The following is a 17,403-nucleotide window of genomic DNA, read 5'->3' on the forward strand; positions in this document are numbered from 1 at the left end:
TGATACGTATATTTGTGTGCTTGTGTGTCGGTGTGTGTGTGTGTGTGTGTGTGGTGGTGTGTGTGTGTGTGTCGTGCTGTCGTGTGTGTGTGTGTGTGTGTGTGTGTGTGTGTGTGTGTGTGTGTGTGTGTGTGTGTGTGTGTGTGTGTGTGTGTTCGTTCGTACGTTTCGTGTATAAGCGATAAAATAAATTAAAATATTATATTTCTTTAGAATTTTCAAAAGCAGTTGTACAAAATACTTCATACAGTCTCATTTTAAAACGTATACTTGACTTTATTTGTTTCCATTGGAGTGAAAAATTCGCACGTACACTAAAGACAGTGTGAGTATACGATGCGCGTATGCGTGTGGCCAATATAACAAAGGGGTATTTTAGTGCTGATAAACTGATGTGCTAATTCGAGAACGTACGATCGGAATAATCCTAAGCCTTAACACCAAACTGAACTACAACTGCATAATTATAGACTGAACTCATAACACTAAACCCGAGAATCATCTACGTATTCCCTTTAGTCTGCTTCTCTGTTTACCCTCTCCTGCATTTGATTACGTTACATTCCATATTTATTTGAAGCCAACGAAACGGAGACATTGTTGGGCCACGTGTCTCAACGTCTGTCGGCCTCTATTTTTAACATTCTTTCGTAGCCTGTAGCTCCCTTCCACTGTGACAAGATCGGAATCCTGCTTCGCGTGGGTCGGCGAGCGTGCGTCAAAACGAACATAGCAAGTAACTGCATAGCAAGCTCTAATATTAAAAACACCGCGAGTTTAAAACAAACAAACAATCATCTACAAAGTAAATATATAAGCTGTAACAGTAACGCGCTAAGAAAGCAGGCCCAATCAAGTCCATCTACACTAGCTGCTTACGTAAAATACTACACTCTTCTTTATTCCTCCGCGCGAGCAACTTAGTCACTCTGTCGTGCGCGAACCGAACCGTATACTGATTGCTTATAGCAGCACTAAGCTTGCTTGCTGGAGGAATTACACACTAGCTGTCCGCGTTTTATATAAAAAAAACGGGTTATTACGAATCTAGTTGAAAAATAAAATGCTTTTCGTTTAAAGAGTAAGGCACACGTTTATTCGTCAGATTGGTGGCAGTGTTGGGGCACGTGTTAACAGTGACGACTGCTTAGTAACAACAGATGCTGCCTAGCTCATGTGGTGCCAGGAGCGATGTGGCGTAACGTCACAAGGTAATATCGGAGGTGAGAGCGGTGGCAGTTCACGGTAAACGTTAAGCGCTCGTTGTAGAGTGTGTTGACCGGCGTTCGAAGCGACATCTGACGGGTATCCTCGTAACCGGCATTCCGTGACTCTCCTCCGTTGCCCTCTTATTACTGCGATCTCTGAGTTTGGCTCGCAACATCCTGAAAACGGCAGAAGGAACATTGTTAAAATATATTGTCGTTTCTCAGCTAAGTCGCCGCTAACTAGTTGTCTCAACGTGGACGCTGCTTAAGCTATTTCGTACATATTCGTTGGAATTATTTGTTATTTTGGGGCACTGATTCATTAGAACAGATCCATAATAAACAGGCTCTCCTAAATTTTTATGTTTAAGGATTTCGGTTAATTTTCTGGTGGGGTATTTGCTTCCGGTAAAATGAAGCGTTGCTTACATCTCCTCTCTCGTTGTGCAATGACGTCATGACGTGGGTGCGGTCTCCGGTCCACTGTCTGACCGTAACCTGAAAAAAATCGCAATACAATATTAGTTATCGGGCCAACAAACAGACACTTTTGGTAGCGCATTATAACATGACTTAAAGCAGGAAGTAGAGGCTAAACGCGCATTATACATGCTTGTAGTAGATTCCAAGAACTCTCTATTATTCGCATTAGAATTCGCCGCGGATTTCGGGTCATTCGGATACCTTGCGATCACGAGAGGCCTATTACTGAGCTATTCGTGTTCCGACGTGCCCCGCCCAAATTCTATTTACTCTGCGGGTGCTGCTGCCGTGTAGCGTTTCGCTAGGCATCAGATCCCCGTGTAGCCACGCGAAGTAGATGACAAACGCGCTACTGTGATCTCAGAAGCTTTCGTATTCAAACAGCGGCCAGCATTGACGGCATGGCGTCGCTGTCACGACAGCGATCGCTCTCGCGAGTTTCCAAACAAGATGACACCGCTGTTATAGAATTTCGCACCGTAATTGCACGGGGGCTTTATGACCGTGTTGACCGCGAAGATTATCGGTCAGTGTTTGCCGTCGGCGAGGATTGCAGCTCGCTGGGAATCGAGTTTGTCGCGCCTCTGTCGCGTCATTAGGGTCGCACGGTGACGATAAACATGAAGGTTTGAGCATTTTTTAGGAGACATGTCACGAGTTTTATCGGCATGCGTGGGCTTAACGCTTGCATGGCGCGTTTCCAGTGGCGAATGCGGTGCGTGGTTTTATTCACAATGGCTCCATTGTACGCGGCATTCTTGCGACTGTGTAGTCTAACGTGATATCTATACGCTGTACCGCGCATACCTGCGTATTGCCTGGCTTATTAATGCATCATTTGAGTAATATAATGCATCGGTTCACACTCAATGGTATTGGAAGTAAGTGTATAAAAGCCACTCTGCTAATTTGGCGCTAGTTTTGCAACGTGGACATACCTTCTGGTTGCGTCCTGCCTTAAGGTTGGATCCCGGAGGGAATGTATATATGACGTCATCGTTTCGCCTGATTTGCCAGCCGTCCATTTTTTGATCCTGTAAAAATGAAACCCGTAAGTGTCACTCATCTTTGTCAATCGCAGGGATCGCCTTAACGACAATTTTATGTCGAGTTATTTGAAGACGTGACGTTTCTGAAGAAGACATTTTTACCCATTTTTACACAACCCACACGACGCGGCTACAGATGTTTGCCAAATGGTAACATCTGCATCACGGAGAGTAGGAAAACTAAAAAGGCACGTACGCTGTCCCTGGTAGTGTTCTCCATGACAATGAAATTATCATCTAGGTTGGCTTCGCCAAACGCCACGGTGCCCTTGGAGCGCTTCTGGATGTTTGTTTTAACGGCCGATTCGATCGTCTGCACGTAGGAGCGGTCAACAGCTGCGGAAGGCAAGGTACACGTAACTCGATGACGTCACGAACCTCGGTAGAATATCCCACGCGAAGTTAGTCGACACGCACGATGCTAGAATTCTTCTCATTATCACACGCGTTCTACTCACGGCAGTGGATAAGTACATTGTGATTACTATGATACAATGATTACTATGCGTGAAAGTGGCAACTGATTCCACACCCTAGACCACCTGTGCGACTTACGTGCACTTATGTAAACGCCTATATTTCTAGCTACCGCACCTTCTGCTAATTAATGGAGATGTTATGTTTGGACTCTGTGGGAAATTATACGCGGCAGTTCATAAGAACCATTTTCGGGCCTCGTTTATAAAAAAAAAACATTTCTTAACAGTTGCTCGACATGACACTTGTTCGTAATAGGCGGGAATTTACGAGTAGATGGCTACACCCGTGGCACCCGTTGGTTGCGTGAGTATGTCGCACGAGTCACGTGATCGATCCCGCCCCGTGACGTCACCGCGAGCTGCCAGGCTACGCGGTTGTAATGTAAATCTACTTGCGAGTGGGCGACCTACTTACCATGCTGACTGCTCATTTCTGCCTGGTGCATGCTGGCTTCCACCATTGACTCCTGCATCCTGAGGAAGAGAAAGAAAGTTGTCAACGTTTATGCATGCTACTATTAACTAAGCACATGCGGCGTTGAAGGAAAATAACTGTAATCTTTGCACTGTTCCTAACCCAGACCCGAACTATAAGCTACCAATTACCCAAACCAGAATTGCAACCTATACACCTACCCCTAACCGTGAACCTAATATTAACACTAACCATAACTGTAACCCAGAACACGTTCCAATTACTAGCCTTAGCTTTGGCACTAACACTTAGCCCCAACTCTAATGTCGCCCATATTTTAGATGGAAGAAAGTGAGCCTACGTTAGAACGTTTCGCGGCTGCGTGCGTTCGTATGTGCGTGCGTGCATGCACGCGTTTGAGTGCGTGCATGCGTCTGTGCGTACGTTCGTGCGTGCGTGTGTTCGTGCGTCCGTCTGTCCGTGTATGTGTGTGTGTGTGTGTGTGTGTGTGTGTGTGTGTGTGCGTGCGTGCGTGCGTGCGTGCATGCGTGCGTGTGTACGTGCCTGCGTGTCTGTACGTGCGTGCATGTGTGCGTACGTTTGTGCGTGCGCGTGTTCGTGCGTGCGTGCGGGTGTGTGTGTGTGTGTGTGTATGTGTGTGTGTGTGTGTGTGTGTGTGTGTGTGTGCGTGCGTGCGTCTGTATTTACGCTGTGCGTGCCTGCGTGCGTGCGTGCGTGCGTGCCTGCGTGCCTGCGTGCGTGCGTGCGTGCGTGCGTGCGTGCGTGCGTGCACCCCGCGTACCTAGTCTCCTCGCCGCTGAGCAGGCGGCGGTAGGTGGTGATCTCTTCATCGAGACGCAGCTTCTCGTCCAGCATCTCCTGCATCTCGCGCAGCATATCCTCGAGCTTCGACTTCAGCAGCAGCATCTTTTCGTCGCGCTGCTTCATGTCGATGTCGAACTCACTGCGCTCGTTGGTCAGCACGCGCTCCAGCTCCTCGATGCGCCTGCGCAGATGATCGCCCTGCGAGAACAGCGGACGTTAGTGACGGGTGATATTCTAGTCTTATAATCAGTTATATTTCAGTTATTCTTATAGACTTCTTATAGGCAGTTCTTCTTATATTTCAGTTATTCTTATAGACTTCGTATAGTCAGTGCTTCTTATATTTCAGTTATTCTCATAGACTGTTTTTAGTCAGTTCTATAGGCTGATCTCGTGCGAGCGGACGAGCGTTTGTGATGTTAACTCGAAGAGTCGGAAAAACTCCGTGGGTATTTCTTAGTCACTCGTCTTTAGGAATAATCTTAACGGGCACGATTTAGGGGGGGGGGGTATTTGATCACGGAGAGTCGAGCATCTCGATGAAATATGTGAGAGGTTTTATTAGTGGCCTGTTTTTTTTAATTTGCTACATCTCGTCGCCAAATCTAGTAGATGTACGCTCGGTGAGCATATATAATTGTGTTATTCGCAAACACGAAATGTTCTCACTGAACCAGAAATGTGCAACAGACTATGAATTTGAACACCGCTTAGGCCTATCATATGACGACAATAGGGAACAAAGGGTTAATAGGCACAATATACATTTATAGCGAGCATGCTCAATGCAACTTATAGCACAGTCTGCCTGCCTGCCTTGGCACCTATAAATAATTCGGTAGAACCGTGATGTCGGCAATGGTCGGAGTAAATAAGTATGTATTACGGAGCAGTTACAGACAGGAAGCGAGTTGTTTTGCTGTAGCAATTTTTGCATTTCATGCAGAACATCACGCCTAACATGTCGTTTAGCTGTGATCGGCAATAATGGATAAGAGAGCATTACATGACCATTGACCTCGGCTTATAATTAATATACACTGATGATCGTGAGTGATACTGATTTATAACTAAAATTAAAACTTGTGCAGTCAATAGTATGTAGTCCTATATAGTCATAGTGTGGATTGGTTTAGTTATCACCATGAAATGCTTAATCGTTAACTCGATTTCCTAATTTAGTAACTCTTACCCTAGACTTAAGGCCAATGACATCCTTGCTCATCTCAGTCTCCTTGGTGCGGTCCTTTCTAGCCTGGTCCTTCAGCGACAGCTCCTCGCTTGACTTCTTGGCAGTGGTCTTGATGATTTCTTGGATCTGAATGTCAGAAGCAAAAACATTGAAAATTTGCACGCAATGTCCGATACGTGCCCGTGGTTTCCCATTGCATCGATTGTCTTCGAATTAATTCGAATTCATTTGCGTGTTCATTGATTTTCGCTTGTCCGTTAATGCACAATTAAATTACCAGGGGGAAGGATTTGAAGGTTTTCGTCGATGTCTAGTGTGCAACGTTCAAAGCCAATTTTATATCGCATTACAAAGCGTGGGGGCAGTTGTTCGATGCGTGCATACCCTGGTCTGATAAACCTCCTCGTTCCTGGGCTTCTTTGCCATCTGCTCCTCGTACTCCTTGCGGATGTCGCGCAGTGCCGACGACAGCTCGTTGTGGAAGATGTTGCGGTAGATGTCGGTATCATCCTTCATGAGACTGTCCAGTAGTTCGCGCAGCTCCTGCCGTTCACAATACACCGTTAATACTCACGCGATGTCATAATTATATCGGTTGATGCTGATGCTAACTACGCGACATATTAGGAAACAACTGCGCGTTACATGCTTTCTTATAGCCGTCGCGCGCATAAACTATCGTCGATACTGCATGAACTGCACATAGTGCATCTGATGCATGTATTGCATATATTTCATAGCATACGTATACACTAGTACGGAAGTAATATGTAGCATTCACTGAATATTTGTGGTCAAGTGCTTGTGGCACATGCCATAACATAATGGTCATTTGGGTGTGGCACATGCTGAAATCGCGGTCAAGTGCCTGCGGCTCGCGTTAACCTGTGGTTAGGTATGCGTGGTTCATGCTAAACTGAAGTGGTCAAGTATACGTGGCACGCGCTAAAGTGGGTGTTCGTGTGAATGCGACACACGCTGAACTATTGTGGTCAGCTGCATATGGTACGCGCTAGCATGGTTCGTGATAGCGCACCTGCTCGTGTAGCTGCTGCTTGAAGGCAATCTCCTCCTGTATACCTGGGATACGGTGCTCCAAGTCCTTGCGAATCATTATCTCCTCCTCGTTCCTCTGAAATATGGTAATATGGTAAATATGGTAAACTTGGTCATTAAAAGATTATGATTTATTATGTTCGTGTGGAGGCAATTGCTGTTAGAGTCGTCGTCGTCGTCGTTGTTGTTGTTGGTGGTGTCGATAATGATGATGATGATGATGGTGATGATAATGATGATGATGATGATGATGATGATGATGATGATGATGATGATGATGATGATGATGATGATGATGATGATGATGATGATGTCGTCGTTGCCGTCGTCGTCGCAGTCGTTGTGTCGTCGTCGTTGTTGTTTGTGTTGTGTTGTTGTTGTTGTTGTTGTGTGGTGGTGGGGGTGGTGGTGGTGGTGGTGTGGTGGTCGTGGTGGTGGTGGTGGTGTTGGTGTGGTGGTTGGTGGTGGTGGTGTCGTGGTGGTGGTGGTGGTAGTAGAGACAGACGTCCCAAGTGTCCAGGCTCACCGGGATCGTCCCCCGGATGCGGTCCCGGTGTCCCGTTAAGAGCTCCAGAAAGTCCGCGGTCGTAACATTTTTCAGCCATATTTTAACATTTACATCAGTAAATTACTTAATTTGCCCGTGGTTGTTGATGTACTTTGATTCAGCGAACAATAAAAGGCCACAAATGTATACTTTATGTTTTTTTTACATGTATACTTTATAAAAAAAATGGCGGTGCGCCGCGACAAACACATGTCGCAGCCCGCCACAATTTTTTTCCTGTTTTTGCACACGCGAAAAACAGCGATGGACCATTATTACAAGTGATTCCTTTCTTGGATTTTCCCAACTTGGGACCACTGGTAGAGGTGGTGGTGGTGGTAGGGTGGTGGTGGTGGTGGTGGCGGCGGTGGTAGCGGCGGCGGTGGTAGCGGCGGCGGTGGTGGTACGTAGGCGTGGTTGTAGGGACGCCGGGTACTATTTCCTCGTACTTACAATCTTCGTGTCGTTGACGAGTGTAAGAAGACGGTTGTATTCCCTCTTGAGACGAGCGATTTCGTCCTCCAGGATTTTGATCTTAGCCAGCAATCCGTTGATGATGGCGATCTTCTGCGCCATCTGATCCTCCAGCTCCAAGAGCCTGAGTATATCCTCAGAGTGAATGTCATCAAGCTTGTGGAATCTAAAACCAAACAGGTAATGAGATGCTGCTGGCTGTGAGTAGCACTCGATGAGCTGCGTGCTTCAGAATCTGGTTGCGTACACAGCATCTACTATCGATGTCCAATTTCAACCAGTTGCGACCATAGGAATAACAAAATCCTTTACTGGTAATGCGTTTTGTTATTCCTATTGTCGCAATTGGCTGAAACTATAAATTGAGAGTATGCTTCGCTAAGATGAAATAAGATGCCACAGAGATCCTAGCATTAGTACTCATTGGCTGCTATCTCATTACAGAATCGCGCCACCACACGAGCTCTCTCATCCGAAATGGTTAGAGATATCTATTGAAACGTCAAGTGGACTCCGAGTAAGAACCGAACGGTTTCGATGGGTACGTATCAGAATGGCTTCACCCTTAGTGATTTTAAGGATGGAATACCAAACGTTGGCTACGATGCGAGTAAGTGAATCCGTTTAAATTAAATAGATTTATTTCGCACGATGTAGCACATGGTCGCACGATGTGGGTCGTGTCGTGTTAGACAGTAATAGGAGGAGGCGCCGCGTGTGTATAGGGGGCCATAGTAGCTTCGCGCCATGTCATGTTGTTGTTAGCGGTCAGCCCCGGTCACGTCCTGTGTGTCACCTGAATAGGTTTATATTGACGATGGTTGTACACTCAAAGCATAAATAAACCGCTCTCGTAGTCCTGTCTTTCGAGTTTACTTGAAGAAAAAGAGGCAGATTTTCCCGTCGTTCTGCTATTATTGGTCTAAACATATATAGAGGTCGTTTATCGCTACATGCATGGGACCAATTATAGTACGTTGTAGTAGAATCCACTATTTCTTTTGCGTTATATATTTTTTTGTTTTTTTATCGAGTAACGCGATTACGATGTGATAAGATCTGACGCCAGAATGGCGGATTTCATTGTCAAGATCCCGTCCGCTTGGCCTTGGCTCTATCAGAGCTTTCATCTTTCCCATCGTGTCTATGTTTAATCATATAGGCGCTTAATATTTGCCTAATGTACGAGTCGGGATGCACTGCTCAGACGCCACCCCAAGCTAACAGACTGTTGCTACGGCAAACAGTTACTAACTTTAAGTTTATTTTGGAGTGGCCGCTTTTCTTAGACAAACACGCCGTTTCTAAAGTGGGATTTGACAGCACAGGCACACCATTGTGATGACGTAGGCGCGGGGTGAAATATAGCTGAAGATAAAGCACGCTCTTTATAATAGAACGTGCTTACCTGGACGCGCAGGAATGCGGGGTCCTTCGAAAGAACCAACTTTAGGAGAGACGCCTTTAGATGTGCGCTCTAATACCGCCGACCACTGCAATGTATTTCTCTCAAAATTAAAATCGGCTCGCGCGCGCACAGCGACGTTTAAATTAATTTAAATTAGTTAATTAAAGTGTAGTTGTGATTTCTAAAGTATGCCCGTAAGAGATGCGAAGATTAAATTTTACTAGCTCGTTTAATAAATGCACACAATAGTGGTACATGTCATCGGTAGGTTTCTCAAGTATTCTATCGCATGAACAAATAAGTTTAGAGAATTCATTTAAGAAGTTTAAAACAATATCTATTTTGCAGCCGCCCAACCATTCCATTCGGCGGCTCCGGTGGCCTAGGTCCATCAATCATCCGAATCATGACATAACATCCGCCCCCAGTATTTTCATTCACAGCGCTACGTTCCTACGAAAGGTTAGCGCTAGTTTTTTCGATAGAAAACGCACTGTTGGAATTCGCTTCGCAGCGACGATGGCTAGTTAAATAGATATGTGTTGCGACGTACGAGCATACCACCGTACCGCAACGAGCACTTGTTACATCGGCCGAATTAGCATTGTGAATTCCGTGTATATGATCAAAATTAAATATTGATCAAAGTTACGAAGCATGTGTATACGTTGCGCCATCTGGCGTGTGCTAAACCGCACGAAAGTGCTATTAATGTCGAATTCAGTGTAGCGATTTGCTGATATCAGAGTCATAGGCATAGTGCATTAGCTTGCATATTAACTTCACATATTTTTCAAAGAACGCTGTCTACAAACAGGTTTTGTGCGGCCACGCATGCCAAGTGAATAACTTTTGTACACGCAATAGCTTTGAGTCCACCTATTTGCGCGTTTGTAGTAGAATGAAATTCATGTGGCAACCGCGTTTGCTCGTAATAGAATGGGTGAAGCTTGGCGATGCGAATGGGTTAAAGGTTTTGCCTGAATCACTCTTTTTCCTTGAACTATGAAGGATTAATCTCAAAATTAATCTCTCTCTACTACAAGCGAAAGGGTCTACTCTACGAATAATCCACGCCCTATGTTAGAACACACTTCACTATCACCCGAGAAGCAGCTTATTCCGTCACCTTTCCCCCCTTTAGCTCACCACTTTGTTTATTCTGCTCGGGACATATTACTATTCTGCTTTGTGCATCGAAGCTGCGGGGTTTTCTAGGTAGAGAGACGGAGTCGGTCGTACCTGCCCTGCGGCTAGCATACGCACGATTATAACCTTATATGGCCATCGCGTCGTCGTCTCACTAGAGCTCGATCTCCGTCTGGTTTATTACTACGTACACGCCCGGGTTTGGCCGCAGACTAATATGACTAAGATTGCCTCTTGATGGGTGGGGACGGCCATTAACCTTTTCGTTAGTACGTGCCTTTGTTCCTGATTTATTTACCATCGCTGCTGTCTCTGTCTTACTAATAGAACATCCAGCTCCGTAAGAACCTGCAGATAATGGCTACCCCAATGTACAACGCTAATGTATTTTTGGTATGTATATTTCATATATAGCTTTACAAATAAGAACACTGTTTTATCGTACCGCACAGGTAGGTGTGGAGCTTCAAGTTACTTTCTAACCACACCCAAGCAATTACCCACTACGGATCAAGACCGTTTGCTTTTGCCCGATTTTTTCATGCGATGCGTTGCATTTCTTTTAATAGACGTTGTATAATTTTAAGATAGACTTAGTGGCTGTGTTCTGGCTTTACATACGAAGAAAGTAGGTACTCCGCTAGCAAGCTTAATGCGAAGGGGCGTGTCACGAATGGGCGTTATTTGCGCACACATATCTCGGCTGCCGGACCTAGCTGCTGCCACGCCTGACCTAGACTGGCACTCATTCCATCGCTAAACGTTATTTGTCTGTTACGCAGATGTCTGGTATGAGGGAAGATGAATGCGTGGCGGAGTTAGCTACATTGTTGCCACGTGAATAATGCTAATGATGGTCTAAGAGTTATATGGAGACCAAGATTGCGCTGGCGTTGATCTACATCCCACCACGCCCACGCCGAGAAACACGCTACAGTGTATTACTCCACCCTTTCTCTCATCATGCAACGACCTTTCTCGGACGTTTATAGAGATTTTATATGACTTTGACTAAGGTGGGTTTATGATGACAGTACTCGGCATCGTCTGACAGCTAGAGAGTCTATGTACGATTAATTACAGCCATACCGATGCTTAATTCTCACCTAGGCTGGTTGAGAAGTAAACGACTTCATCACCAGGTGGCGTTTACACATGCAATTCATAAGGCTTTTGAGAAAGCATTTTTTGTCTAACGAGTCAAGTTATTTTCATCGCATAAATATAAAACTACTGCTAACGGTTCAATAAGCTGGTTAGGTTTGTATGCCAATTGATGTGAATCGCGTGCACGTACGTACTACTACACGCACGTAGACGCAGATACACGCACGTACACGCGGGTACACGCACGTACACGCACGTACACGCGGGTACACGCACGTACACGCACGTACACGGAGTGAATCGATGTGAAAGTACGCGTGGATCAGCACGCACGGCGTCTTCTAGTTAATAAAACAGGTTTATTTTCACTTAACGCAACAATTATGGTTTCATTACGTAAAAAAACATTTTATGGGTATTGGTAGCGTTTACCTTGGACTAATTATTACACGAATTGGCATATAATTTAATCACATAACGTATAATTATGTAAAACACGCAATTAATATAAAAATATAATTAATTAAAAACGTATCTCTGAATTCACATCAACTTTCCTGTTGTCGTTTCCACGAGATTTTATTGAAAATATTCTAGCTGAATGGCTGACACCTCGCCATATGATAATCAGTTGGTGATACCTATAATTACTTTCCTGTTTCACGAATTTCCGTATAGGTCACTGAATTCGACCGGTGAGACTAAACGAGGCGGATTTTCGACAGATATCGAGGCGAATATCACGTGATCGTGTGTCCAAGGACAGACGGAAAACGTGTCTCAGTAAGGACTGTATGCGGCGCATTGTAGACAGGCTGCTACGCCACAGTAATTCCATTGAGTATATGGCAGCTGCTGTGAGTCCCGGGGTCCCGTTCTAAAGGGTTTGGAGGAAACTTCTGTGGCAAGCTGTTCAAATTCTTTAGCCGCAAAACGTTATAAGAATCAATAATGTCGGGGAGAGACCGTACGAATAAAAGTCGCTAGGGGCATGCGCACAGTTTGCGCTAGGTATACACTCGGTCGTATTATAACCCGAACAGGTTTTATGGCGTCTATACCTGTCCCCGGTGTTTCTTTTTACAATTTATCCCCACGGTGAAATCCAGGTAGAAAATATTCGCGCAGGTTTGTTCATAATAGTATCGTCAGCAGCATGACAGATTTTTTTCAAGGTTGTTATGAAAGTCTAGTTCAGCAAAAAAAATCTGTAGAGGTGGCCTATTCCTCGCGGCTTACACGGTGCGTGTAAATGGCGGGCGTGTATTTCTGGTCGCGCCATATACGTCCAGTAAGACGCGTAGCAACGCCGAGAGACCGCGGCTCGCCGAGACATGCGCACAAACAACTGCGTGACAACTTTACGGCCCAGATTGTTTCGGCCTCGGGCGCCATTGCCGAACGAACGCCTACATACCGGCCGGCGCTTACGGAGAATAAACTCGCTAGGTGCGCCGATGCCAGTGTCTCTGTATGCGATACATCACTGTTAAAGGTTGTTGTCTTCAGTTCGGTGCCGAAGTTCGGCGTTTATTTAAGATTTAATTGCACAACTCGACTACTCGCGAGAGCTTATAAACTTTTACATTCCATGTCTGATAGACGTGCGTCGTAAGTGTTAAATTCGATTACACAAAATGTCACCACGTACACGCGGAATGCGACTGGAGAACCATATATTATGTCATCACATACAATCCGCCTTGTTGTTTAGTTGGTCAGAGAAGCTTTAATTGAGTAATGAATTGACATAACTGTTTATCCTGCGTAAGTGTACTCGAAACAACGAACATTGCGTCAAATGATATAGAATTTCCAATAGTCACCAGTTCACCAACTATCTACAGCAGCTTTTCCAAAACCATTGTCACGAATAGGTGATGAGCCGTGGGTGTTACGGCAGATAACCGAGTAATTAACCGAGTAAACATATATGAAGTGTGCAGCAACTATTTTATGGCAGGTGGACGCCTCTACCTATTTGTCAATAAGAGACAGATACCAAATACATGATCAAAAGGACCCCCGTTGGCTCGATTTTAAGCGCGAACATTATATCAAAATCGGCATTCTAACTGACAAGAATGATTCGTAATCGTAGCTGACTTAGTTGGTCGTGGTATTTGTATTAAGGACTTGCTAACCGCAGCGCAATGCGGCAGAAACCTTCGTGTCCGCGCGCGGTCGAATAGGTGAATGGCTTTAAGCTTTAAGTGAGGCCCGGATGGAACTTCGCACCGGGGAGCCACACCCAGTAGCCGTGTGTTATTCATTACGCGCGTTCAACGGGTGCGCATTCATTATTCTGCAAATTGCGCATGTATCCAGGGCATTCAGCCGTGAGTCATGCGCGCGTAGTGGCGAGTTTTCGTAATGCCTGCGCCGACTTATTCCTGGTTGTGCTGTTAAACCTCTTATCTAACCCTATAATACCTTCATATACACAAGCGCACGCACGCACGCACGCGCATATGCACGCGCACGCCTATGTACTACGGTTACAACCCGAAACAATTAATGTAATTATAATCAATCATATCAAATACTCGAACGGGGAGTATTCAAGTATGCGGAATTATAATCAATCATATCAAATACAAGAACGGGAAGTGCACTCAAGCCTAGTTTAAGACCCATATTTCGTAATGATTAAAATTATTTTTAGGGATAGAGTGATGATGATGATGATGATGATGATGATGATGATGATGACGATGATGATGATGATGATGTCGATGATGGCGATGATGACGACGACAACGATGATGATGATGATGACGATGATTATGAGGAATAAGAAGAAATATAAAAAAAAGAAGAAGAAGAAGAAGAAGAAGAAGAAGAAGAAGAAGAAGAAGAAGAAGAAGAAGAAGAAGAAGAAGAAGAAGAAGAAGAAGAAGAAGAAGGAGAAGAAGAAGAAGAAGAAGAAGAAGAAGAAGAAGAAGAAGAAGAAGAAGAAGAAGAAGAAAAAGACGATCAACCATGGGTGTTGCGGGATATACAGTATCCCCATTTAAATACACATGTTGTATTTATATCATGATATTTATATCATGTTGCATCAAATGGGTGTTGTAGCGTATACGATACATCCTTACAATACCCATGTTGTAGTTATAGCATGCTGTTTATACGTGTTGTAACAAATACGGGTGTTGTATGTCACCCTGCTACCGTACCGTACCTCTACCTTACATGCCCTATTCATACCGTACTTATAGTACGTATTTTATTGCTACCGTTCTCATAGTACGGATTTTATTGCTACCGTTCGTATAGCACGGATCTTATTGCTAACGTTCTTATAGTACGTATCTTATTGCTACCATTCTTATAGCACGTATTATATCGTTATCGCACTTACTTGTCTCGGAATTCGTTTGCGTCGCGGTCGAGGCGGCCGTGTCTCTCGTCGAGGCGGTCCTTCTCTCTGCGGTTGTCTTCGACGATCTCGCGCGCTTGGTTCAGCTCCGTCTCGAAGATCTGCCGGATGATGATGTTGAGCCTCTCGAGCTTCGTCTTGTAGAACTCGACGTCGGAAGACAGCTTCTTGTTGTGGAACTCGAGGAAGCGCACCGCCTCGATGTAGTTGCACAGGCGGTCGTTGAGGTCGGACAGGTCACGCTTCTCTCGCTCGCGGTGCGCGACGACGGCCATCGGCGAGCTCATGTCGCCCGTGAACGACATGATCGTCGACGTCTGGTCGGCGAGGTTCCTGATCGCCGAGCCTCGAGGCTGGATGTTCGACTTGAGTCCGTAGTCGTCGGAACTCACCTGGCCCGTGCTGTAGCTCGAGCGCGTGATCGTTTCCGATGAACTCATGATGCTCGTTGATGAGAGTGGCGAGACAGAGACAGAGACGAAAAGAGAGAGAGGGAGACGTGGATGCTAGCCGGGAAGAGAGTGCGCGATAGCAGGCGAGCGACGATGGGGTAGAGTCAGCAACACTGCAGCGTGAGCGGGCGGCCGGCGCGCTGATATAAAGGCCTAGTCACAACCTCCGCCGGCAGACCGGCCCTCGGTTTCGATTGGCCGCCGCTGGCGAGATATATGCTAATGGAATAAATACCGGTTTTAAGCGGCGTGTTGGCGCATTGTGGCTCAGCTGGTAGACGGCTCACACCCATGCGATGCGGCGACACCGGCCGGCGAATTCAGCGGGGCTGGCGGTGAGAGCTTGAAACGCGTTTGTTAATTCATGTTTTGCGAAAAAAGAAAAAATCATCGGTCCTCACCCAAACTACACGAGAAAGTTGCTTTGCCGGAGGCATGGGCATCGTTTATCGCTTACTCATGCTCGTATCTGAGATTGCAACCATCTCCACGCTCTCCGTATATGATGAACAATAATCGCCTCCATTACCTGCACCGCCCTGAAAACATCGACCGCTCTCGAGAAGTTTAAACACGAATGATTTTTTTATGGTTTTTTACACGGCGGGTAATAACGACGTACATTTAGGTGGCAGGAGATTTTACTTTCGGGCTTAGTGTCGTCAGTCTCGTAGATCGTCGTTTGGTTTTCGATTGATGTCTGACGAGGCAGTGAGAGGCGAGACCATCATCGGTGGTTCGCATACCATCTCTACTTATAATTACGCTCATTCTTGTTGGCAGTTTTTGCCGTGATATATGATGGTCGTGTCGTATAGCAGTGTATCTTTGCACACGCAGTCGCGCGCACTTCCTATAACAGATCCCTAACAGACTACGCGACTGGCTATCTAATAACCTTGGGTGACCCCTATTGTACGGCCATGCGAAAATTCCCTTGAAACCCACACCGGTGATGTATAGGAGGCGGAACACCAAATCGTGTGTCAAGGGAGACGGGACAGACTTGCATGAGCAGAAAAGCATCACCACGTGAACCGCAGAGTTCTGTTCAACCCAACCGTAATTAACGAGCAGCAGTATGCAGGGTTGATGCCCCCCTGTACGACTAGGCGCACGTTAAGAGTCAGACATGGGCAGTCGCACTGTCTATAGTCACCGCTAACAATGCCTGGAGAGCTCGTTTAGTCCAGCGAAACGCATTCTAGAAGAGATCGGGCCGATGTGAAGGCGTAAACAACGTGGGAAAGGCCGTGACCTCTTTTGTTGGAGACACGTAGAAGGCGAGCATGTTCGGCGCGTCTACAATCACACGCAGCGGCAGGGAATGCGTCGCGGTTAGGTGTACTCAGCGACAGGGAGCAGGTGTTGGGCGTGAAGCCGCGCTGATGAGGACATAGTGACAGGCGATTAATGGAGGGGCGCGGCGGCGGACGAGGGCTCTAATAACAACGAATATTCGCTTCATGTGCGTGCGTGTCCGTGCGCGCGCGCTTGCGTGCGCGCTTGCGTGTGGGTGTATGCATACAACGTGTGGGTGTATGCATGCACGGGTGCGTGTGGGTGTATGCGTGCGTGTGCGCGCGCGTATGTCCGGGTGTGCGTGCCTGTGCGTGATTGTATCAACTTGTAGTCTACTGCACTAGGCTGTGTGTTCATGCGCCTATACCGAAATCAACCTCAGCTCGAGTTTAATTTCAGTATGCTTTAACGACACGATTTTTAAGACGCGAGTATGCTAGTAGGATTACTATAGATGCAAGAGAGCTTTGCTGTGTTACTGTACGCTTTTAGGGTGTGTGTGTTTAAATACATATCAGCCGAGGAGTGTCTGATCGATCCACAAAAAACTGCACACGCTGAAGGCTATAGCAAGATCACAAAAGCTCGTTATTTCGTTGACAATGTCAACTCACGTTTGTTTTCAAGTTGTTCGATTCCGGCAGTTGTCTCTCGTGAACGCCCAGTGACGTCATCGCATAATTCTTAAACATGTCAGGCAACTCATACTCATAGTCATGGTGAATGAACGCACGCCCAGCGTGGTACCCCACCTAAAATACCTGGCTCATTAATAACACACTATTTTACACAGACAAGACATGATGTTTCTAACGTCGGCGTTAATTTCTCTCTCTCTCTCTTTTGTCTCTTCCTTTCTTTCTCTCGCCCTCTCT

At 45.9% G+C, this 17,403-nt stretch overlaps 1 protein-coding gene across 1 annotated transcript; it reads right to left on the bottom strand.

The window, feature by feature from the left end:
• Positions 1-252: 252 nt before the first annotated feature.
• LOC106808119 (intermediate filament protein ifa-1-like) lies at positions 253-15,365 on the bottom strand. Its single transcript, XM_014810693.1, has 11 exons — positions 14,757-15,365; positions 7,708-7,894; positions 6,688-6,783; positions 6,036-6,194; positions 5,652-5,777; positions 4,437-4,657; positions 3,635-3,693; positions 2,937-3,076; positions 2,630-2,725; positions 1,638-1,706; positions 253-1,385 (listed from the first exon to the last, which is right to left on the bottom strand). Exons 1-11 carry the CDS (start codon positions 15,212-15,214, stop codon positions 1,353-1,355), a joined length of 1,644 nt encoding a protein of 547 aa, XP_014666179.1. The 5' UTR covers positions 15,215-15,365; the 3' UTR covers positions 253-1,352.
• Positions 15,366-17,403: the final 2,038 nt, after the last annotated feature.

The sequence above is a fragment of the Priapulus caudatus genome, unplaced genomic scaffold (genome assembly GCF_000485595.1).
Source record: "Priapulus caudatus unplaced genomic scaffold, Priapulus_caudatus-5.0.1 Scaffold254, whole genome shotgun sequence".
NCBI classification, from domain to species: Eukaryota; Metazoa; Priapulida; class Priapulimorpha; order Priapulimorphida; family Priapulidae; genus Priapulus; species Priapulus caudatus.